At 42.1% G+C, this 24759-nt stretch overlaps 1 protein-coding gene across 1 annotated transcript in view; it reads right to left on the bottom strand.

The window, feature by feature from the left end:
• The window catches only part of RNF169 (ring finger protein 169), a 103757-nt gene extending 88697 nt beyond the window's left edge, over nucleotides 1-15060 (bottom strand). Inside the window, exon 1 of the mRNA XM_021671804.2 lies at nucleotides 14518-15060. Coding sequence (XP_021527479.2) covers nucleotides 14518-15028 — 511 coding nt within the window. The 5' untranslated portion in view covers nucleotides 15029-15060. The remainder of the gene's footprint in view (nucleotides 1-14517) is intronic.
• Between the last annotated feature and the right edge of the window lie 9699 nt (nucleotides 15061-24759).

The raw sequence follows: 24759 nt of genomic DNA, 5'->3' as shown, positions 1-24759 counted from the left end.
AAAAGCTCAGTTTAACTTCTTAGAAAGTACAAAAACCACTTAATTTTTCATTAGCAAATGTGATAAAATACTTGTATGACTAGATTCCCAAACCAATATATATCTCTCTTGACAGTACATCTCCATTACAGATTAAATATTTCTATTGTCACTAACATTTACTGATGACATACTGTGGACTATTAGTACCTAGCCAATAGCTTTGGAACTTTTAACACAATCCACGGTAAGAAATACATTATACATCACTCCCCAGATCATGATCAAACACATGTAAAACCGAAACAAACAGTTCATTATGCTAATATCTATCCTATTCCTTTAAAAAAAAAAAACTCTGCTAACCTTATCCCATTAATCTGATTTTACTGTTTAAATATCACTATGAAACACTTAATATTGATTATCTTATTTACACCTTACAACAATCCTTTGAGGCTGTTACCATTATTATCTCCACTTACAAATATGGAAGCTGAGGCTCAGAAAAGCTAAACACTCTACTCAAGGTCAAAAAACTACCTAAGTAAGTGAGTGAGCAGAATTTAAACCAGGCAGTTGGCTATGCAACCCACAGGATTAAAAAAAAAAGAGCTTTGGCCGGGCGCGGTGGCTCAAGCCTGTAATCCCAGCACTTTGGGAGGCCGAGGCGGGTGGATCACGAGGTCAAGAGATCGAGACCATCCTGGTCAACGTGGTGAAACCCCGTCTCTACTAATACAAAAAAAAAAAATTAGCTGGGCATGGTGGCGCGTGCCTGTAATCCCAGCTACTCAGGAGGCTGAGGCAGGAGAATTGCCTGAACCCAGGAGGCAGAGGTTGCGGTGAGCCGAGATCGCGCCATTGCACTCCAGCCTGGGTAACGAGCAAAACTCCGTCTCAAAAAAAAAAGAAAAAGAGCTTTACAGTATAGGGCCCACCACAGCTCAATACATAAAGTTAAAAAACAAAACAAAACAAAACAAAAAAACCCAGCATCCCTAGTAAATTATCATTTACCAAAGGGTTAAGTGCCAGGCACTGTGCTAGGGGTTTCCACACATATTCTTATTTAAGCCTTACAACAACCCTGTGTGGTTGTAGTATTTACTTTTTACAGACCAGAAAACTGAAACCTCTCAAAGATGTTAAGCAGCTTTGTCAGGGTCAATGAGAAAAAGGTGACATAACTGAAATTCAAATCCAGATTTTGATTTCAAATTCACTTCCCTTCCCTAAAATACATAACCTGCATAAATAAAAGTGATTTTTAAAAAAGAAACATCTTTCCCTTAGATCAGGTAAAAGAATCATTCATAGAACTAATTCAAGTTACATCAAGAAAATTAAAGCTTTCTCTATTTTCCAGACTAGTTTAGACATTACAGAGGCATTTTCCACAATGCTGAATACAGACTTGAATATCCCTTATCTGAAATGTTGGGGACCATCAGTGTTTCGGACTTCTTTTGGATTTTGTAATATTTGTGTATACACAATGAGTTATCTTAAGGATGGAAACCAAGTCTAAATATGAAATTGATGTATGTTTTCTTGTTTTAAATTGTTTTGTAGGGAAAGGGTCTCAATGTTGCCCAAGCTGTTCTCAAACTCCTGGGCTCAAGCAATCCTACCTCGGCCTCCCAAAGTATTGGGAACACAGGCATAAGCCATCATGCCCAGCCCATTTATGTTTCATATACACCTTATATACACAACCTGGAGGTAATTTTGTACATTTTATTTTTTTCTAGAGACAAAGTCTTGCCCTGTTACCAAGGTTGGACTGTAGTGATGCAATCATAGCTCTCTGCAGTCCCAAACTCCAGGGCTCAAGCAATCCTCCCACCTCAGCCTCCTGAGTAGCTGGGACTATAGGCGTGCACCCCAACACACCTGAATAATTTTTTTTTTTTTTGGTAGAGACAAGGGTCTCCTTATATTGGCCAGTTTGGCCAGGCTGGTCTTGAACTTCTGGTCTCAAGTGATCACCTCACCTTAGCCTCCAGAGTAGCTGGGATTACAGGCACAAGCCACTGCGACCACCTAACAACTAAAATACTTTTGTGCATAAAACAAAGTCTGTGCTAAGTACTTATATGTAGAATTTTCCACTTGTCACGTCATGTCAGTACTTACAGTTTCAGATTTTGGCATACTATGGATTTCAGATTTTCAGATTAGAGATGCTCAATCTGTAGTAGACAGAGCCAAAGACTCAAAAGCAAGCAAAGTCCAAAACTACATAAAACTAGCCCAAATTTACTTTAAGTGATGGCAAAAGCACTACTACAACTAGTGTTTCCCCAACAAGTAACCTTAATGTTAGTATGAGTAAGTATCAAAAATGCACATGAAGGCCAGGCACAGTGGCTCACGCCTGTAATCCCAGCAATTTGAGAGACTGAGGTCAGATCACCTGAGGTCAAGAGTTCAAGACCAGCCTGGTCAATGTGGTGAAACTCTGTCTCTACTAAAAATACAAAAATTAGCCAGGCATGGGGGGCACACGCCTGTAATCACAGCTACTCGGGAGGCTAAAGCAGGAGAATCACCTGAACCCAGAAGGCGGAGGTTGTAGTAAGCCAAGATTGTGCCATTGCACTCCAGCCTGAGTGACAGTGTAAGACTCCATCTCAAAAAAAAAAGAAAGAAAATGCACATGGTAGTGTGCAAAAGCAGGAAGAAATAACTGGTTAAAAAAAACCAGTTATCTTTCATATCTACAGCTAAAATGAACAAATCGCTTCAGTAATACGAGGCCTGGCCTCTACCTTCTCCTATGAATTATAACTCTTATATCTATGACCTGTTTTCTACCAAGATGAGATAAATACTTGCAGCCCATGGAAAAGCTACTGGCAACTTAAAAGTAAACTGGCAGCTTACTGTTCCTGCAGTATACATCAAAAAAGAAATATGATGACTATCGCTTAGATTCTCAAGTTCTGCTCAAAGCCCAGGATTGGGCTCTCCAAAAGTACCTTGAATTCAAATTCTGAGTAAAATCTGTTCTGCTGTTGGTTCTGTACAATTGTACTTTCCCTTTTTCATGCACTCTATTTCCTTCCTTTCATTTTCAAACTGTGAAACCACAGTCTAAAACCAGGCACGGTGGCCCACACCTGTAATCCCAGCACTCTGAGAGACCAAGGAAGGAGGATTGCTTGAACCCAGGAGTTCAAGACCAGCCTGTGCAAGATGGTGAGACCCTGTATAGTACTAAAAATACAAAAAAATTAGCTGGGTGTGGTGGCACATGCCTGTAGTCCCGGCTACTTTGGAGGTGGTACAGTTGCTTGAGCCTGAAAAGTAGAGGTTGCAGTGAGCCATGATTTCACCAAACTCCAGACTGGATGACAGAGGGAGACCCTGTCGGGGGGTACGGGGGAGAGTCGAATCTATATTGGCAGATTATTTCTTCATTCCTCACTCAACCTACTGAAATAATTCCTATTTTTTTGTACTTTTACTTATATAAACCGCATCGAAGGACACATATCCTTTTGCAACTTTTCAAATATTTGTCCGGATTTATCCATGTTGATATATAAATACCCAGTTCATTCATTGTAACAGCTGTAGAAACTAATTTATCCCTTCTCCTATCAAAGACAGCTGTTACTACATTTTCCATTACTACAGTGCTGTAATGTGAGCATCATTGTATATGTGCATACGTACACAAGAGTTTCACTATAGCAGACGCCTATTGATGGCATTTCTGCATAGCAAGGAATCTCTCTCTTCAGCCTTACTAGATATGGCCAAACTTTTCTCCATCATGGTTGTATGGCAACTTATACTCCTCCAGCAGTATATAGGTGCCCATTAATTATAATTAATCAATCACAAATTATAGTAGTCTGACGGCATCTCTTCACTGGTTTAATTTGCATTTCCCTGATTGCTAATGATGTTGAGTATCATTCCAGATGTTTACTGACCTTTCAGTTTCCCTCTTCTATGAAACGCCTATTCAAATCCTCTCACCATTTTTCTAATAAGGTATCTGTCACAATGATTTGAGGTTCATATATTTTGGATACCCATCTTTTGTCAGTTATTTCACTGCAAATATCTTCTCCCAGCCTCTGGCTGCTCTTCTTAATCTCTTTTTCTGTTTTAGTGTGTTTGTTTTGTTTTCTGTCTCCTTTGAGGCAGGGTCTCATTTCTGTCACCCAGGCTAGAGTGCTCACTGCAGCCTGAAACTCCTGGGCTCAAAGTATCCTTCCACCTCAGCCTCCTGAATAGCTGGGTCTACAGGCACAACCTACCATGCCTGCCTAAATTTTCATATTTTTTTGTAGAGACAAGGTCTCCCTATGTTGCCCAGGCTGGTGCTGAACTCCTAGGCCTCAAGCAATCCTCCCACCTCAACCTCCTAAAATGCTGGGATTACAGGCATGAGCCACAATGCCCGGTCCAATTTTTAATTTTAATGTGGTCAAATTATCAATCTTTTCTATGTTTTGTGTTTGTTTGAAAGTCCTTCTCTACTCCATTTTCCTAGAGACACTCCTAGCATTTTCCATGTTTTACAGTTTGACCTTTAATCCATTTACAAATTTGTTTTTTTGAGACGGACTCTAGCTGTCACCCAGACTAGAATGCAGTGGCGTGATTACAGCTCACTATAGCCTCCACCTCCCGGGTTCAACCAAATCTCCTGCCTCAGCCTCCTGAGTAGCTGGGACTACAGGCATATGCCACCACACCTGACTAACTTTTGTATTTTTAGTAGAGATGGAGTTTCACCATGTTGGCCAGGCTGGTCTCAAACTCCTGACCTATTCAGCTGATTGAAAGAGGGACTCAAGAAGGAAGCCAGACCGGAGATTCCCGGGCAGAAAAGCACCATGAACCTTAACGCCGCTGTTTTAGCCAGCGCAGTGGGTTGCTCAGATTCTGGCGCTGGGAATCAACAAGTTGGATGTCCACTCAGAGACCTAATTTGAAAGTCAGTAATTACAAAGACGACAGGTGGATAAATTTACAATGATGGGAAGAAACCAGCGTGAAAAGGCTTAGAATACCCAAAATCAGAACACCTCTCCCTCTACAGGGGATCACAGTTCCTCATCAACAAGGGAACAAGGCTTGATGGAGAACGAGTGCGTTCCATTAACAGAATTAGACTTCAGAAGGTGGATAATAAGAAACTTCTGTGAGTTAAAAGAACCTGTTCTAGCCCAATGTAAAAAAACTAAGAACCTTGAAAAAAGGTTTAACGAAATTCTAACGAAAATAGACAATTTAGGAAGGAATATAAGTGAATTAATGGAACTGAAGAATACGAGAACTCCGCAAAGCATGCACAGGTTTTAACAGTCGAATTGATCAAGCAGAAGAAAGGATATCAGAGGTTGAAGACCAACTTAGTGAAATGAAACGAGAAGACAGGATTAGAGAAGAAAGAGTAAAAAGGAATGAGCAAAGTCTCCAAGAAATAAGGGACTATGTGAAAAGACCTAATTTACATTTGATAGGTGTACCTGAATGTCATCAAGAGAATGAATCCAAGCTGGAAAATATTCTTCAGGATATTATTCAGGAAAACTTTCCTAACCAGTAAGGCAGGACAATACTCAACTCCAGGTAATACACAGAACACTACAAAGATATTCCTCAAGTAGAGCAACCCCAAGATACATAATCGTTAGATTCACCAGGGTTGAAATAAAGGAGAAAATTCTAAGGGCAGCTAGAGAGAAAGGTCAGGTTATCCATAAAGGGAAGCCTAACAGACTCACAGCAGATGTCTCAGCAGAAACCTTACAAACTAGAAGAGAGTGGGGGTCAATATTCAATATCCTTAAAGAGAAGAATTTTCAACCCAGAATCTCATATCCAGCCAAACTAAGCTTCATAAATGAAGGAAAAATAAAATAAAATTTTCGCGAACAAGTAAGCACTCAGATTTCATCACCACCAGGCCTGCTTTAAAAGAGCTTCTGAAAGAAGCATTACACACAGAAAGGAACAACCAGTATCAGTCATCCCAAAAACTTACCCAAAGGTAAAGAGTATCTCCATAATGAAGAATCTATATCAACTAATGGGAAAAATAGCCAGCTAGCATTAAACGACAATATTAAACTCAAAAACATCAATATTAATCCTGAATTTAAATGGATTAAATGCCCCAATCAAAGACACAGGCAAATTGAATAAAAAGTCAAAACCCATTGGTACACTGTATCCAGATCCATCTCATAAGCAAGGACACACTAAGACTTAAAACAAACGGTTGGTGGAAGACATACCAATCAAATGGAGAGCAAAAAAAAAAAAAAAAAAAACAGAGTTGTAACTTTCATCTCTGACAAAATAGACTTTAATAGTAACAAAGACTAAAAGAAACAAAGAAGGACATTACATAATGGTAAAAGGATCAATGCAACAACAGGAGTCAATGATCATAAATATATATGCACCCAATATAGGAACACCCAGACACATAAGACAAGTTCTTAATGACTTATAAAGAGACTTGAACTCCCGCACAATAATAGCGGGAGACTTTGACACCACATTGTTAATATTAGGCGGATCAACGAGATAGAAAATTAACAGGGACATCTATGATTTGAACTCAGACCTGGAACAAGTAAACTCAGTGAATATTTATAGAATTCTTTACCCCAGGTCCACAGAACATACATTTTTCTCAGTATCACATTACACCTATTTTGAAAGTGACCACATAATTGGAAGTAAATCACTCCTCAGTATTTGCATAGCATTTCACAGACTTAAATGAAATATTAGTTGGCTGTTTGTTATTTTCTTCCCTTATTCCTTCCTGTCTCCGCTGTTAAGCACAATTATCGGCATAAAAGAGGTTTTTAATACCTATTTTTAGATTGCATTCCAGCCTGGGCAATAGAGCAAGACTCCTGTTCTCTCTCCCCCTTTCTCTTTCTCTTCCTTTCTAAAAAAAAATAAAAAATAAAAAATAAAATAAACTATGCTAATTTAAATTATGTCTCAAATTGTCACTCTATCATCTCAGTTCTCAGAGCCATAATCCTCCTGTTTCTTCTATCTGCTGAATCTCATTTGTGGTAGAAAGCCACTTCCTCATGTGTCATCATTTTTAATCATAAGTTCACCTTTAGTTGGGCTTATTTCTTCTGTAAGAATCCCTTTGGTCTGAGGTATGGTTGTACCTCTCAGAGTCTTGTTTTTCCTGTCTCCAGGTGACCCAGGTGTATCACTAGCTTAAAGCCTGGTTTTATATTAATTTCTGAGCCATATAATATAAACCCAGATCCCAAATGTAAGCAAAGCATAGATCTTGTGCTTCAATTTCTCAGGCAAACTTTTTTCATTTTCTCTTTGCATAGAGCCCAAGCAAATGAAAACAAGATTTCTTGTTGTCTCCTTGTGTAATAGGGAAGATTTTTTTCTAGCCCACCCTTTCACCTAGACTGCAGCACATCAAAAATCTCAGGTTTATGCAGCAATCTTAGTTCTGGTTCCTTTTCACATATGGTTAAAACTCAACCTGCTAGGAAGAGAACACCTGAAATAAGTGAAGAGTGAAGGAGTGAGGACGTCGCACTCCTTCACTCTGCTCCAGGGCAATACAGCATAGGTTCAAGGGCTTACAGTTTTGGTTTTTAGTTCCATTTTTGTTTTTGGAAACTGGAGATTTTCTTATCTTTCCTGTATATTCAAGAATGCATTTAAAAGAACTGTGGTTCTTTATTTTGCACCTTTTATGAATATTTGTGTCAGGAGTTTCAGCCATCTTACTAAAAAGAGAATTTGGGCTCTCCAATTCATTTGCTACAACACTCCCGTGAGAGTGATCTCTCTAAAGTTCAAAGATGAATTCCTCTTTGAAACTCTTCAGTGGACCTCATTCCTTGGCATGCACTCGAAGTCCACTATTACTTAGCAACTGCCCATTTCTGCAGTCCCACATGCTTCCACTCTCCCACGTGCACTCTATACTCTAACCGCTCCTGCGTACAATCCCTAGAATGCTCCTTGTTTCATGCTCCTATGCCTTTAAATGTACTGATTTCCCTCTTTCATCTTTATTCTGACCTCATCCACCTAATGAATACTCATGGTCAAATGTCTGGCATTCACTGAAGCCATTTCTGAGCCATCCAAACTAGATCATCTTCTTTGTGAAAATACCTAACATTTGTTGAGCTGGCTCTTTATATGCCAAGCATCGTAATAATTCATTTAGTCTTTAAAGACAACCTTATGATTTTAATACTATTACTATTCCCATTTTCCAAATGAAGAAACTAAGATACAGAGTGTCCAATAACATACAGCTATAAATGGCAAAGCTAGAATTTGAACCCAGGTAGTCTGTCTCTAGATTTTCCTCTATTAATATATACCATATTGCCTTCCACAATTATATCTTGCATGACAGCTATTATAATACTTATCATACCACATTTCAGTTGCATATTTACACCCCAATCTTCCCAACTACACTTTGAGACAGAACCATGCATTACCTCTATTTGCAGCTTTAGTGCCTAGGTACAGCACACAGAAGACCCTCAAATCATTACTAAATTAATGAATGACTGAAGTTAACACTGCCATAGCCAATGCTTTAGTCAAAACCCTCTTCATTGCTTGCCTAAACTACTAAAACAGTCCCCTAACGAGTCCCCGCCTCCAGTTTCTACTCACATCTTTCCTCTTCCAACCTATATATATTGTCTTTCTGAAGCACATTATGTCATTCCACCACTTAAAAATCTTTTAAGAGTGCCACACTGTTTATAGGATAAAGTCCAAAATTCTTTTAGCCTAACACACAATGGCCTTCATAATCAGACTTCCTCAGTCTCTTCTCTATTTCCTCACTCCAGTCCACACTCCACTTGTATTTAGCATCTTGCCAGTGAACATCCCAAGTGCCTACAAGTGCCTTTGCACTTGCAGGCTCTTCTACCTAGAATGGACATCCCCTCCTTCCTCACCTAGTGAATTGCTACTCTTTCTTCAATATACAATTCAAATGCCTTCCTCAGGTTTCCTGCAAATTGTTAGCCCATTCCTCTACTCTGCTGGCCTTGTCTGTTTACCTCACTTAACACATTGTGCTGTTATTTGAATGTTTCCCCAACCACACTGTGAAGTCTTAAAGAAAAGGTACCATGTCTCATTCATCTTTTTTTATTGCATCATCTTGCACAAAGTGTACCCCCAAAAATGCTCACTGAATTAGTGGAATGAAACTTAACAAACATATCCTACATCAGATACTCAAGCAAACTCAGATATAAATTAATTCAAGGTAGGCAACTCTTTCAGGTTTAGCTAGAAGTTAGGGAATGGAAATATGAATAAACAAATACCTCCTAAATTCCTGCTGCTCAATCCTGAAGTCTATATATTGGAGCTATTCCTCAATAGTAACTAATGTTTAGTTGGTAGAGTGCATGTAATCATCAAGAACTTTAAAAAACATCTAAGCACAAGGCAAATGTTTCCTGTATTGGTATAACACATAAGGACACTCTCAAATTCTCGGATATGTGTCATTAAGGATAAAGAAATGAGTCATTTTACACTAAAACAAATCCTTACAGACCAGGGAATTCCTGTCCTCTTACACTACAATCACATGGTTTCATTATTCATTAGCCCTAAATGTAATTTAGGCTGCACACATAGCAAACATTGTCTGCCAACTGAGTAAAAAACCAGAACTACTTGCTTTTCACAGAAAGGGGAAATTTTTTTAATGCAGAAATGTTAACCTTAAGTGAACAGGGAAGTTGAGATGGGATGAGAAGGGATAAATGAGGCACTATTCAGTTGTTTTTTATCCATTCAATTTTCATGTTTTGTTTCTCAATTTCCGCTCTGTTGCCCAGGCTGGAGTTCAGTGGCGCGATCTGCTCTCGGTTTACTGCAACCTCCGCCTCCCAGATTCAAGCAAATCTCCTGCCTCAGCCTCCCGAGCAGCTGGGACTACAGGTGTGCACCACCACGCCCAGCTAATTTTTATATTTTTAGTAGAGATGGGGTTTCCCCATGTTGGCCAGGCTGGTCTTGAACTTCTGGCCACAAGTGATCTGCCCACCTCTGCCTCCTAAAGTGCTGAGATTACAGATGTGAGCCTGACCTATCTATTCAATTTTTGAAAAGCACTTTTAACACCACAAAGAGAAAAAAAATTAAACTGCCAATTTAAAAGATTCACCAGCCTTTGTCTAGCTTTTTTCTTCAGTCATTACCCATAGCAGAAGAAAAAGAATGTCCTAAAAAGTAAAACAGTCTTGGTTTCAAATTCAAAAGCAGTATGATTTGGAATAATCATCCTTGATTTCAAACAGACTAAATTAATTCTTAAAATTCATTAATCATTTTTAAATGAACCTTAAGTGTAGCTATGTATAGTTCAAACTCTACCTATGTAAGCTTGTATGAAGTATGTTTTTTAAATCAACAGATCAGGAATGTCTCTAAATTTTAGAATATAAGCTCCATGAGAGAAAAATCTTTGATATTTCATTCACTGATGTTTCCCAAAGACCTGGCACAGAGTAGGTACTTATTACATAATTCCTGAATATTGCTCAAAATGGTCCAAATATTTAATATGTCAATATATACAATGAGCTGCAGATCCTCAAAGAATATGAAGTCTGAGTTCATTTTGAAATGATCACTGATATAGCCTTTACACACAGTGTTTCACAAATCAATAAGAACTGATACTATATCCAAAAGCAAAACTGTTAATACACTTTTTCCATAAACAAAGCAATTCCTAAAGAGGCACTGGACTTCAACAAAATAAAAACAAATTAAGAATTTCACTTAAATACCAATGCATTTACTACAAAACTTCATTTCCAGCAGGCCTGACATTTCCTTTATCAATTGACCTAACTATGCGATAAGAATACAATAAGCAATATATCTCCAAATATTACTAAAATTGCTATTAGGCCGGCACAAAAGTAATTGCAGTTTTTGCCATTGAAAGTAACGGGAAAAACCATAATTACTTTTGTGCCAACCTAGTAATTCGGTTGCTGTTTCCACTCATAAAAGCACAATGTAAATATTTTTAAAACTGGTATTATTAGTTTTCTTTATTAAAGCTATTAGGAACATTTTTCACTGTGAATTAGGCTGTTTCTGTTGACTCTTTTTAATCTACTATTAACTCATGTAAACCCTTACTCTCTTATCTGTTCTGAGCCTCAGTTTTCTCTTCTGTAGAATGAGAGATGTAGATGAAAATAATGGTTCAGATTCTGGTGAAAGCTACTGGTGACTTCTCCATAAAAATGCACATACACATTTACTTAACAATTTTATAAACAATTATCTATAATAGCAAAAGACAGGAAACAACCAAAATGTACATCAATAGGTAGTTAAGTAAATTATGTCCCATCCATTCAGTAAAATTCCATACAACATACTGCTATGGACTCTGTTAATGTATTGTTAAACCAAAAAAAAAAAAAAAAAAAAAGAAAGCAAGTTACAAAACAGTGTGTATAATGTACAACCTTTTGTATAAAAATGGCAAAAACTAAGTGTACTTGAACTTTCACGTAGCTCCATAAACTGTGGAAGAATAAACAAGAATCTTTTTTTTTTTCCTTTGAGATAGAGTCTTGCTCTGTTGCCCAGGCTGGAGTGCAGTGGCATGATCTCAGCTCATGGCAGCCTCTGCCTCCCGGATTCAAGCAATTCTCCTGCCTCAGCCTCCCCAGTAGCTGGAAATACAGGCGTGCGCCACCACACCCAGCTAATTTTTGTATTTTTAGTAGAGACAACATTTTACCATGTTAGGCAGGCTGGTCTTGAACTCCTGACTTCAATAATCTGCCCACTCTGGCCTCCCGAAGTGCTGGATTTACAGACATGAGCCACCGTGCCCAGCCCAAGAATCTTTGATGGGAATGAGAAATAAGAGGTAAAAGGCAATTTTTTTTTGTTTGTTTTAGATGGAGTCTTGCTCTGTCGCCAGGCTGGAGTACAGTGGCATGATCTTGGCTCACTGCAACCTCTGTCTCCCAGGTTCAAGCAATTCTCCAGGCTCAGCCTCCCGAGTAGCTGGGACTACAGGCGTACGCCACCACGCCAGCTAATTGTTGTGTTTTTAGTAGAAACAAGGTTTCACCATGTTGGCCAGTATGGTTTCCATCTCTTGACCTCAGGATCAGCCCATCTCAGCCTCCCAAAGTGCTGGGATTACAGGCGTGAGCCACTGCGCCTGGCCAAAGGGAATCCTTTCATTGTATACTTTGCTACATTTTCGGTTGAATCCTGTGAATGCACTACCTATTAAAATTTTTAATTTAAAAATACTATATATAACTTCAAGAGGATTGGATAATCCACTGAAGCTAAAAGATACATCCTAAGCCTTTTGGCAATATTTTTGTATTCTTCTAAAATGCTTTGGCTGAATAAGCACCTAACTGTAAACACAAAACAATTCAACAACAAGAACATTTAAAAAAACATTTTTCATTATGGTCCTCATATAAACATATAAAATAACTGATGAATACTAAGTGATTCAATAAATTCTAATTTGAAGTCTCATTTTAGATAATTTCACTTAATCATTGATACATTTTATGACAAAAACTTCTTCAAGGGAAAAAGTTTGCACAAATCATAACACCAAACAAACTCCCTCTCATAGTTCAAATTCAGACCTGATATTTACAGTGGTCTCCAAGCTTAGAAATCAAATGAAAATTTCTATCCTACTTGATCATATAATCAATAGTACTAATAGGGAGACCAGATATTGTCTTATATTTTGACCTTAATCTCAGAATTTAAAGCAAATTAAGTAGCATATGAAACCATCACTCTACATCGACAAAATAAAGATGTTTGGGGAGGTTTTCAACCCTGATATGCAGGAATAGGATGGAACTGGGTTTTCATCCTTAGCCAAGTTAATTCACTTCGCTGTACCTCAGTTTTATCTATAAAATGGAAATAAAAGTACCTATCTCATAGGGATGTTGTGAAGCTTAAAAGGAATAAAGAGGGCTGAGTGCGGTGGCTCACTCTTGTAATCCTAGCACTTTGGTAGGCAGAGGCGGGAGGATCGCTTGAGGCCAGGAGTCCGAGACCAGCCTGGCCAACATGGTGAAACCCCAGTCTCTACTAAAATTACAAAATTAGCAGGGCATGGTAGCATGCGCCTGTGGTCCCAGCTATTCGGGAGGCTGAGGCAGGAGAATCGCTTGAACCTGGGAGGCAGAAGTTGCACTGAGCTGAGAGACTGAGCCTCTGCCCTCCAGCCTGGGCGACAGAGTGAGACTGTCTCAAACAAACAAACAAAAAGGAGTAACGAGGAACACAGAAAGTGAAATGCAGGTCCCTCTCAACCCCAGGAATAACAGCCCAAGATCTATCCTAGGGCAGTGACAGGTGTCTCTGGCAGCTTGAATCAGAACAGAGAGTCCACTCTGGAACCTGTGGTTTCCAGAGGCTGCACTTCTATACAAAAGCAATGCCTCTGTCCGTACCGAAAATAACACATGGTAGAATTCCCAAAACAGAAGGTGCAAATATATGGCCTTTCCTAGTTTATGTTTCTTGAAAAATCTCATTCTATGTAAACGTTTTTTATCAAGTAGATGTTACGTTGTCTGGGTGTGTCCCCAAAAGAGTCCTAAGTTATAACACAGTCTTGTATTTTAAACAGGGCACTTTGTATCTCAAAGCTCAGAACCAAGGAATAGTAGGCTGCTAGTGTTAAGAGAAAGAAGTTCAGGGCAAGAAGTTCAGGGCAAGAGTCCTACAACAGACTTTCAATTGCCAGCAAGCCAGTAGGAAACCCACACTGCCAAAGAGAAAGTAGCACCCCCTGCCAACCCAATCTTTGTTTCCAAAACTTTTAAACCCAAGCCAGTTTTTTTCTCAGGCACTACTGGACTTAGTAGTAGTAGTATTACAAATATAAACAGCGGTCACTTATTGCTTCCTCACTATGTGCCAAGTTTTGTGCTAAGCATGCATTTTTCAAGATTTATGAAAACAACTGCACATGTGTGCTCCCAACCACTCTGCTCTCGAGTCTGAAAAGCTCCCTTCACATCCTCATATTCAACCTGTTCCCTAAACTCCGGATACTCCACACCCTTCACTGACCTATTCGGGGCCAGAAGCCACATGTCTCCAAGCAAGATGACCCCCAAACTCTTCATGCAACATCAACCCAAACATTTCTCTGATCCTCCAAGGCCCCTCCCACTCCCACACACCAATTCCAACCTGCCCCTAACTTGTTCCAACAATTCTGTTTCCCTCCAAACTTCGAACTTACGTAAGGCACCGGGTGCCCTCACCGCCCTCCGCTGCAACGTGCCCGTCCTTCACTGTGAAGTTTAAAATTCACAAACACACACTGCACCTGGGCAGAGCCCGGGTTCCAACCTCACGAGAACTCTCCACACCCGCCTGAGTAGGGCCCGGGACTCTCCACCCGCTCACCAGGCCGGGCCGGGGCGCGCTCGGCCTAGCTCCGGACCCCAAAAGGAAGTAGGGAAGCTCCACCTGGCTCCGCAGGCGCTGCACGCGACTCCTGCTCTGGCCTGGGCCCCGCGACAGCCGCGCCCCCGTCCCGGCGCGGGCGGCAGCGCTCAGGTTGGCCGCGGCGGGCGCGCTCGCCCAGCACCTCCGCGTCGGCCTGGCCGTCGTTGCGGGCCCGACGGCGGGCCCAGCCTGGGCCGCGGGCGCGGCAGCGCGGGCAACCTGGCCCCACCGCGTCGGCGGCACGTTGGGCGCAGCCTCGGCACAGCGAGTGGCCGCACGGCAGGGCCGCCGCTTCCCCCGGGGGCTCCAGGCACCCGGCGCAGCCCGACTCCTCCGGCCGCGGCGGCGGCGGCGGCGGTGGCGGCTGCAGCAACGGCGGCGACAACACCAACAGCGAAGGTCCAGAAGTCGGGCCCGGGGCCCCAGTCTTAGCTGCCGCCATCTCGTCACAGCGGCCCCGTCGTCCCCGCCGACTCAGAGCGGCCGTTGCCGCCGCGGAAGAGGCCCGAGTACTCGGACCTGCCGCCGCCATCTTGTTTCCCGTTTGAAGGGAGAGTCGGTTGCGAGGGAGAAGAGTGGAGGGCGGGGCAGTGCGCGGCGGGCAGCGCTATCTACATATTCATGAGGGGCGAGGCTACCGTGAGCCCAAAGAGGGTTCTCCCTAGACTTGATTGGCTAGAGGGGACACTTCATTAATATTTATTAATTTTTCTTTATATATTAGATCATCAGTCACACTCTCAAATCCTTGCAGTTTCCTCTCACTAAACTGAAAGAGGTGAGAACTGAGGGGCTTTATTGGCAATTGTGAGTGATGTTAAACTTTGATACATTCATCCTGCAGTACCTTTATAACTGAGGCGAAAGTGAGTGGGGAGTATATGAGTTACTCAGAAACATACCTTAGTGTTCATTTGATATGAGGTCCTCCGTCTTTCCTAAGAATGGCGGGTAGCTTTGTGACTGAAACCAGGCCCACCATAGTAACTAACTGCCAAAAGGAGCAGCATCTTGTCAGTCCTACCTCCTCATCCCCCCTCTCCACATCCCTTCCTGAAACTGCCCCCCTTAGCTGGTAAAACCACACTTTGCTGTTTTTTTCCCCAGCCCCTTGGCTCCTTCTCAGGCTCTCCTTGTGCCGTCTCCCGTGTTTGGGGCTTCCATTTTCTAGGCTCAGGCCCCAGTCCCCTTCTCACTCTGCGTGCTGCCCTAGTCCACATTTTCTTCCCTCGAGAGCTCCCAGATTGCTCTCTGAAGCCCGGGTCTCCTGAGTCCAGCCCTGCATATGCAACTGCCTGATGGAAACGTCCTCTTAGAGCCCTGCATCCCTCATGTATGAAACTAATGTCACTGTCTCCCACCCTCCTTTCAAAACTGCTCTTCTTATGTCCTTCATTCTATTAAAGGTCCCATCCTCCCAGGAACTCAAGCTCCAGACCTAGTCATCTTGAACTTCTCCCTCATCTCCCACATACCATCAATTACTTAGTCCTGTCAGTTCCACTGTCAAAATGACTATTTCTCCACTTCTTCATCCCATTCCCACTGCTCAATTCAGATCTTATCATCTGTCACCTAGATTATTGAAGTAGCTGATATAGATTGATTGTCTCACCTCTCTCAAGCTCTCTTCTAATCCATCCTCCACACTCTTCCAGTTGCTTCCTAAAGGCCAGCTCTGACCATGTCACCCCTGCTTGAGCCAGGGAGAGGTGCTTGGACTTTGATGCTAGTGCCCTTTCTGGATGCAAAGGTTAAGGGAGAAAGAAGGGCTCCTCTCTAATGGAAAGGTGGTTCTGCTACAGTAGCTCTCCTATTCTTTGCTTTCTTTGCCCTAGGGATAGATTTGGAGCAGGAAAGCATTAAATAAATGGCATTTCCTAGTGGGAATCTTTATAGGATAACACAAATTTTGTAAACAGAAAAAAATCAAAAAAGCAACATAGGCTGGGGGCAGTGGCTCACACCTGCACTTTGGGAGGTCAAGGCAGGCAGATCACTTGAGCTCAGGAGTTAAAGACCAGCCTGGGCAACATAGTGAAAACCCATCTCTACAAAAAAAATACAGAAATTAGCTGGGAATGGTGGCACTCACCTGCACTCAGGAGGCTGAGGCAGGAGGATCACTGGAGTTCATGAGGTCGAGGCTGCAGTGACCCATAATGGCACCACTGCACTCCAGCCTGGATGATAGAACAAGACATTGTCTCAAAATAAATAAAAATATGTATAATAGAAAGCATTAGAACCCCTGGGTTTTGATGAGATTGCCCAGAGCTAGTGGTAAACCAATCCAATGCAGAGTATTTGGTTAACTCAGAGAGCAGAGGGGAAAAAAAGAGAGCGAGAGAGATTGATTCCCAAGATGAGAACCAGATGCTAAAGGACAGTCAAGAGTTGAAGAAAGGCCAATGAGTGATTGAGACAAAGACCGGTTTGCACAGAGGCCCAGACAGAATCTTGCCAGTCATAGAAGTATGGCCTTGGCTGGGCTATCCTTTATCGATGGGTCCTCCCCACTTCCCTCCCAACTTAAGGTTCTTGAGGACATTTTTCCTGGATTCTGACAAAAGAAGTCTGTGATCCAGAGATCAAGCCTACCATCATTAGAAATGGGGCCGTTTTTGCAGGCTGTTCGCTCTCTATGGTTTGGATCTTTTAATCTGTTTACTGTTGGAGGAGCTGAGCCACAGAAGCATAGCATGCTTTCTTGGATACAAATAAATATAGAAAATTTCCTTTAGCAGAGGGAAAAAGCAAGAAGTGTGAGTAGCACTGGACCAGAAGACGAATTGGTCTTGGCCCCTTCTAAACTCACTGTGTGATTTCAAACAGCCAACTTCCCTCTGGGTCTCAATCTCCTCATCTTTAAAACAAGAGTATTGAAATTCATCAGTTCTCAACCTGGGACGCACCTGAGAAACACCAGTATATATCAAGGTCCCACCTCAGATCTAGTGAACCCAGAAACCCAGCTGGGGGATACCAGGATATGTATTTTTTTTTTAATGCCGTAAGAATTCTAATGAACATTCCTAGGTAAGACCACTACAATAGATAAATTCAAAGGACTGTTCCAGCCCTAACATTGTAGAAGTCCAACTCCCAATTTCCAGCCTCTTCTCTCCTCTATGCTGTTGCTGAGTAATCTTACTAAAGCAATAGTGGGGACAGAGAGCAAGGCAAACCTAATAAATCTAGAGAGTCACTATGTGGGAAGGTAATGGCAATGAGGATGATGCTAAAGTTTCAAGCCTAGCAGCCTGGGGTTGTGATGAAAATTGACAACTGACAAAAACACATCCAAACCTCCTTTCTTTCTTTTTGAGACAGAGTTTCACTCTTGTTGCCCAAGCTGGAGTGCAATGGTGCGATCTCGGCTCCTTGCAACCTCTGCCTCCCGGGTTCTTCTCCTGCCTCAGCCCCCTGAGTAGCTGGGATTACAAGCACCTGCAACGACACCCAGCTAATTTTGTATTTTTAGTAGAGATGGGATTTCCTCCATGTTGGTCAGGCTGGTCTCAAACTCCCGACCCCAGGTGCTCCACCCACCTCCACCTCCGAAAGTGCTGGGGTTACAGGTGTAAGCCACTGCACCTGGCCTTTTTTTTTTTTGGCAAAGTCTCACTCTTTTGCCCAGGATGGATGGCAGTGATGCAATGTGCAATCACAGCTCACTGCAACCTCTGCCTCCTGGGCTCAAGCAATCCTCCCACCTCAGCCTCCTGAGGAGCTGGGACTCCAGGCACACAACACCACAACTTGGTAACATATATATATATATATATATATATATATATATATATTTTTTTTTTTTTTTTTTAAAGATGGGGTTTCACCATGTTGGTCGGGCTGGTCTTGAACTCCCGACCTCAGGTGATCCGCCCGCCCGCCTTGGCCTCCAAAGTGCTTGGATTACAGGCGTGAGCCACCACGCCTGGCCACTTTTATATTTTTTTATAGAGACGGGGTTTCACCATGTTGCTCAGGCTGGTCTTGAACTCCTAAGCCCAAGTGATCTGTCTGCCTTGGCCTCCCAAAGTGCTGGATTACAGGTGTGAGCCACCATGCCTGGCCCAAACCTCCTATTTGTGGAATTCCCCATTCTGTGTAGTATTGATGAGGCTAGGAAATCTGAAGCTGAATGGATATTCTTTTCTCTTTTTTTCTCTTTTTTTTTTTTTTTTTTTTTTTGAGACAGAGTCTCCCTCTGTTGTCCAGGCTGGAGTGCAGAGATGCAATCTCAGCTCACTGCAACCTCCGCCTCCCAGGTTCAAGCCATTCTCCTGCCTCAGCCTCCCGAGTAGCTGGGATTACAGGCACCTGCTACCACACCCAGCTAATTCTTGCATTTTTAGTAGAGACAGGGTTTCATCATGTTGACTAAGCTAGTCTTGAACTCCTGAGCTCAGGCAATTTGCCCTCCTTGGCCTCCCTAAGTGCTGGGATTACAAGTGTGAGTCACCACGCCTGGCCTAAGCTGAAAGGATATTACTCTTCTTGCCCGCTAACGGCTAGCACATGACACATGACCCAGGCTCAACCACCTGGCCACTATTCTCTGAGCTTGGAATCTTCAGCAAGTGACATGAAAACACAGAGACAATTTCAGAAGTATTCATAGCAACAGAGACAGTAGGTATCCAACAGCAGTGGGGCCCTGGTGAGGGTTGGGAGTGGGGGATGGCCCTGTAACAGTGAGGGTGGCCATCCCAGGCTGTACCTGAGACACAGACTTGGCTGTGGTTCCTGTTGCCGAGCTTGCTAGGTTATATAGTCCATTCTCCATATCTGATGCTGCAGTTTTCCTGTCAACTCTTTGTATCCTTTTAGTAAATTTCATTTTTTCTTAAATGACTCACAATCTCTGTTGTTTACATCAAAGTACTCTAACTGAGACATTAGCTTGTTGTTTTTGAAGTGTCACCTAAAAATGGTTGTCAAGGGTGCTTGGTAGATTATAAAATGATACAAGAAGCTTAAGCCACCAGCCTAGAGTAGAACGAAGCCAAATAGCTTTTCTGTAAACCTCCACCTGCACCACAGACCACCATGGGCAGAAGGACTCACAGACTCACTTTAATGCAGGATGCCAACTGGAACAAACATCAGTGCAGCTAGAGGTACCAGTGCTTCCCCTCCAGCTGCCTTCTGAAGATTGCGATGATGTCAAAATTCCCTGCCATCCTTCTCACAGCACCTCTACCCAGATAGCCCTGCATGGTTCCACCACCACCACTACCCCTTCCTCACTCCTCATCCATATCACTGCAAACCTTCAGCTAGTGGCTCCAGATTCTCCTTGCTGGACTGAAAGTCTCAGATATAAGCAAGGCCATTCAGCCTAGTTCCAGGTGGAAACAAGGCTGTTTCTTCTCACAGGCCCAAGACCCCTTCTTCCAGCTTAAGTGCTGCTGGGTCCATCCTGAGACCTCACACATCTAAGGAGAAGGCTCAGCCCCTCAGACCACACCAATGCCACCTCTCCATTAGCCTCCTCATCTTTTTGGTGGCATCTTCTTCCTGTACCCTTCCTCAAGCCAGATTTCCCCCTGAGATTTGGCCCCTTCCATTTTGCTTTAAAGATTCTTCTACCTTCTTACTATCATTCATCTTCAGTTCCTTCCCTTTTGTTTCAGAGGAAGAGGTAATTCTTTTTTCAAATCTAATCCCTCCACCTGTGTGTGTCATGTCATCTTCCTAGCCTCCTCCAGGCTCTTTCCAAACACTCTATGAATACAATAAGACTTGGTCCTTGCCCCCCAAAGTCAAAACCTAACAGAGAGGCAAAAGTAGAAATAAATATGACAGAAAACAGAAGAGTTATAGAAGAATTGCAAGGGCTACAACAGACATAAACAGAGTGCCGTGGAAGCAGGGAACAAAGGTGAGAGGAAGTTGGGGAGGTTTCAGAGAAGAGGGGACATTTGAGCCCCGTTTTGAAGGTCGAGGGAAGGAAGTTCACCACGTGGATACAAGGGAAGGCAGAGAGAAAATAAGAGCCAAGGCACAAAGACATAAAAGTTTGAGACCAGTGTGGGACTGATAAAGAATTTGATGTGGCTAGAACATCAGGTTAGAGATGAGGCTAGAAAATTGGAGAAGAAAAGAAGCTAGAATTTATTGAGCAACTACCATGTGCCAAGTGCCATGCTAGGCAACCATATACCTCTCTCATTTAAACCTAAATTAAACCTGTGAAGTAAGTATATTATTATCACCATTTTACAAAAGAATACACTCAGGATCTTAGGGGCTTATTGAAAGATTTAATATTTGGTCCAAGGAAGTGGTAGATAATGGATTTGTGTTCTTTTTGTCTTTGTTTTTGTTTTTGAGATGGGGTCTCGCTCTGTCATCCAGGCTGGAGTGCAATGGCACAATCTTGGTTCACTGCAACTTCCACCTCCCAGGTTCAAACAATTCTCCTGCCTCTCAGCCTCCCAAGTAGCGTGGACTACAGTCATGCACCACCACGCTTGGCTAATTTTGTATGTGTGTGTATGTGTATTTTTGCAGAGACAGGGTTTTACCATGTCAGCCAGGCTGGTCTCAAACTCCTGACCTCAAGTGATCCATTCTTCTTGGCCTCCCAAAGTGCTGGGATTACTGGTGTGAGCCACCAAGCCTGGCCTGGATTTGTGTTCTATAAGAATAAATTTGATTCTATAATTATCAGTGAATAATAAAAAGAATCTAAGCAGACTTCATCCCACCCCCAGAGAGTTGAGCTATCACTAGAGAGAGTATGGTGCAGCTAATGTTCAGTCATTCATTCAACAAATATCTATTGAGCACCTACTATGTGGCAGGATTATGTAAGTGCTGAGAATTCAGCAGCAAACACGGAAGGCAAAGTCTGGATGCTAGCCAGTTTGAGAAGGGACAGCATTAGGTACAGTGTTTGACACATTCCAGCTGCTGTGGAGTGAATGAATATTATCACCTTAGTTACACTCTCAAGTTTAGTGAGTTTCAAAGTACTCATTGTCAGAAAAAAAACATTCTAATTAACAAACAAGGACATTGATGATGCAAAATATTTTTAAAATTTATTTACATTTCTCCTCCAGATGCCTATAAATCCACTTATAATTGGCAACTAGTCTTCCTCCTCTCTGCACCTCCCTCTCCTCCCCTCAGTCTTGCTTCCTCTTTTCCCAGTACTCAGGGCCCATGTTCTTCCTCTAGGCTCTGGCCCCAAGTTCCAAGCAACCAGTTAGTTTCCTCTTTGATTTAGTTGTTGTTTAAATTTTAGTTGACAAATAGAAATTGTATATATTTATAGTGTATAGTTGTTCTTTTTTGTTTTTTAAGAGGATAGAGCTGGCTTTAAGAAATCTTTTAGGTTCAAGATATAGAGAATATGAAGGAAAAGAATGGGCAAAGGGCCTTACCCAACTGCACTCAGAGTGAAATATCTAGAAGACAAACCTTTGTCTGCTAGTATTGCTCACCTTTTACAGTGTAAATCACACTTCTTATTCTTGCAGAGTCTCTATTTTCCCAGTCTCTTCAAAGAAATCCTACTACCTTCACTTTGGTCGAAGTCTCCAAGATGGAGTGGGTCATGGACCTGCCCCAGGAAAAGAATGAGAAGAGTGAAAACCTCTGCTTGTCATAAAAAAATAGACGAATAGTTACATTGAGCAAAATGGAGAATTTGCCTCAGAAGAGAGCACTGTGATGGGAGTAGAAGAAAAAGTTATAGGAGCTACAAAATAGACTCTCAGAGATTGCCTTTATCTACTGCAGAAAGAAATGGGAGAGATGGGTTCATCCGGAGGCTGAGAACAGGAAGCATGATCTCCCAAGTTCCTTTGTCCTGAAGGAAGACAGGCTTCTGTACCAATCTACTAGTGATCAACGAGAAACCTGATGGGTTCTGTTCTAGAATGGTCATCGTCCCACAGTCCTTCGTTTACTTGGCTTTTTGCTCTGCAATCCCATCCCTGGGAGACGCCTGCAGTTGTCTACTGGGTCTGTGATGTTGCTCAGTTTTACCACCAGGGGGCAAACTGAGCCTATGTCGTCTCCACTCAGATTTCCAAACTCCAGAATGTCAGAGCTAGCTAGAACTGGCTTTAGAAATCATCCAAGGCTTCCAATCAAAACTTTTTGTTTCAAGAGAAGAAAACCAAGGTCTAAAGAGGGGAAATAATTTGCTGAAGCCATATAGTGAGTGATTGGTAAAGTAGAAACTAGAAAACAAATATTTTGACACACTACTCCAGTTCTTACACGTGTTCCACACCAAGCTTTCTCCCGTCTCATATTTAATTCTAGAATACATCGAGTTTTAATGCTATCTCTCTATGAAAAGATTCTCTCCCAATTAGATTATAAGAACTTGCGGCAAGGGACCATGTTCTGACCAACATTGTGCATCGTCTCCTCTAGCACATTGTTCTGCAGGCAACCTGTATGCCCAATGCAAAAAGGAAGATTTCAACAAATATTGTTAAATGGCTATGTGGCAAGTCCAGTGATGGTTCTTGATAACACAGAGATGAAATATACCATCTCTGCCCTCAAGACACTCCCTATCTAGGGAGGGAGACAGATGCACCAACAAACACCTATAATTTAGGAGATGAACATTTAACAGTGGTATAGAAAAGGCAATATGGAAGCCCAGAAGAGGAGGTGAATGGGATACAGAATTTGGTCCTAAAGGAAGAATGATAACTCATCAGAGAAGGGAAATGGGAATTCCAAATAGAAGGAATAGCAGAGTAAGCCAACACATGAAGGCATGAAGACATGATGTGTTCAGTGAAAATGACTGGTTCTGAGTAGCTACACATAGTATAGATAAGAATCTGGACAGGGCAGAGGAGGAGGAATAAATAAGACTTAAAAGGAAGTCTGAGGTCAGCTGTAAAGTTGCTATTCATTTATTCTGTCATTCAACAAACATTAAATACTCCCACGTGCACTGCAGTGCTGTTGTTGATAACGATGGTGGTGGGATAAGAATAAAAGTGAGGGTAATCATAATAATGATGAAAATACTAATGTGGGTGAATTCCAAGGATTTGGGGTCTTGAATCTAGGGTTCACTCCTCACATGAATCAGATAATACAGAGAAATATTCCATCCTCCATTTCTTTTTTTAAAAAATTCATTTCTATGTCAATAGCACTTCTACAAACATGGTGAACATTCCTAAAACCTGCCAGACTTTCCTTACTAAGTGAGGCAAGCACCAGCCCCACAAACTGACGCAGTTCAAGAAGGGTAAAGATCCTGTGTATGTCCAGGGAAAGCGCCATTATAAGAAGCAGAGTGACTATGGTGGGCAGGCTAAGCCAGTTTTCCAGAAAAGGGTTAAAACTACAAAAAAGATTGTGCTGAGCCTTAAGTGCATTGAGCCCAACTACAGAGCTAAGAGAAGGCTGACTATTAAGAGATACAAGCATTTTCAACTGCGGGGAGTTAGAAAGAAAAGAGCCAAGTGATCTAGTTCAAAGCTTTATCTTTTTTTTATTGTGAAGACAATAAAATCTTGAAGTCAAGTTCATATGCACATGCAAAAAATCTGCTATGTATTAGGCAATGTTCCAGGAACTAGGGATATAGCAATGACCAAAAATTAAAGTCCATGGCCAGATGCAGTGGCTCATACCTGTGATCCCAGCACTTTGGGATGTCAAGACAGGAGGATGGCTTGAGTCCAGGAGTTTCAGACCAGACTGGACAACATAGCAAGATGCTGTCAAGAAGGAAGGAAGGAAGAGGGGGAGGGAGGGAGGGAGGGACGGAAAGAAAAGAAAGAAAGAAAGATTTAAGTCTAGGCTGTTGCAGAGTTTTCATGCTCATGGGTGAGACACATAACATACAAGTGGAAAAATATATATCAAGAGAATGATAAGTGACATGAAGGAACGAAAACAAGGCAATATGATAGAAAATTACTCAAAGGCAGGCATCATTACATAGGTTGGACCAGGAAAACAACACTAAAGAAGTGACATTGAGCTGAATGAAGTGTTATCTGTAGAAAAGGTTGAGGGAAGAGCATTCCAAGCAGGAGAACTAGTAAGGGCAAAGACCCTGAGTAGGGACCGGGCAGCTTGAGGTATCCCAGGGACAGAAAGAAGGCTCTTGTACTAGAGCATAGTGAGCACAGGGAGAGTGGTCTGAAGTCAGAGTGTAGATGGGACCAGAGCATGGAGGGATTTACATATTTGGCAAAGGATTTGGATTTTATTCTTTATTTTTATTTTTGAGACAGGGCCTTGCTCTGTTGCCCAGGCCGG

The sequence above is a fragment of the Aotus nancymaae genome, unplaced genomic scaffold (genome assembly GCF_030222135.1).
Source record: "Aotus nancymaae isolate 86718 unplaced genomic scaffold, 86718_ANA_hifiasm-v0.15.2.pri h1tg000059l, whole genome shotgun sequence".
NCBI classification, from domain to species: domain Eukaryota; kingdom Metazoa; phylum Chordata; class Mammalia; order Primates; family Aotidae; genus Aotus; species Aotus nancymaae.
Note: the sequence above shows the minus strand (reverse complement) of the source record. Positions and strands in the feature narration are given on the sequence as shown.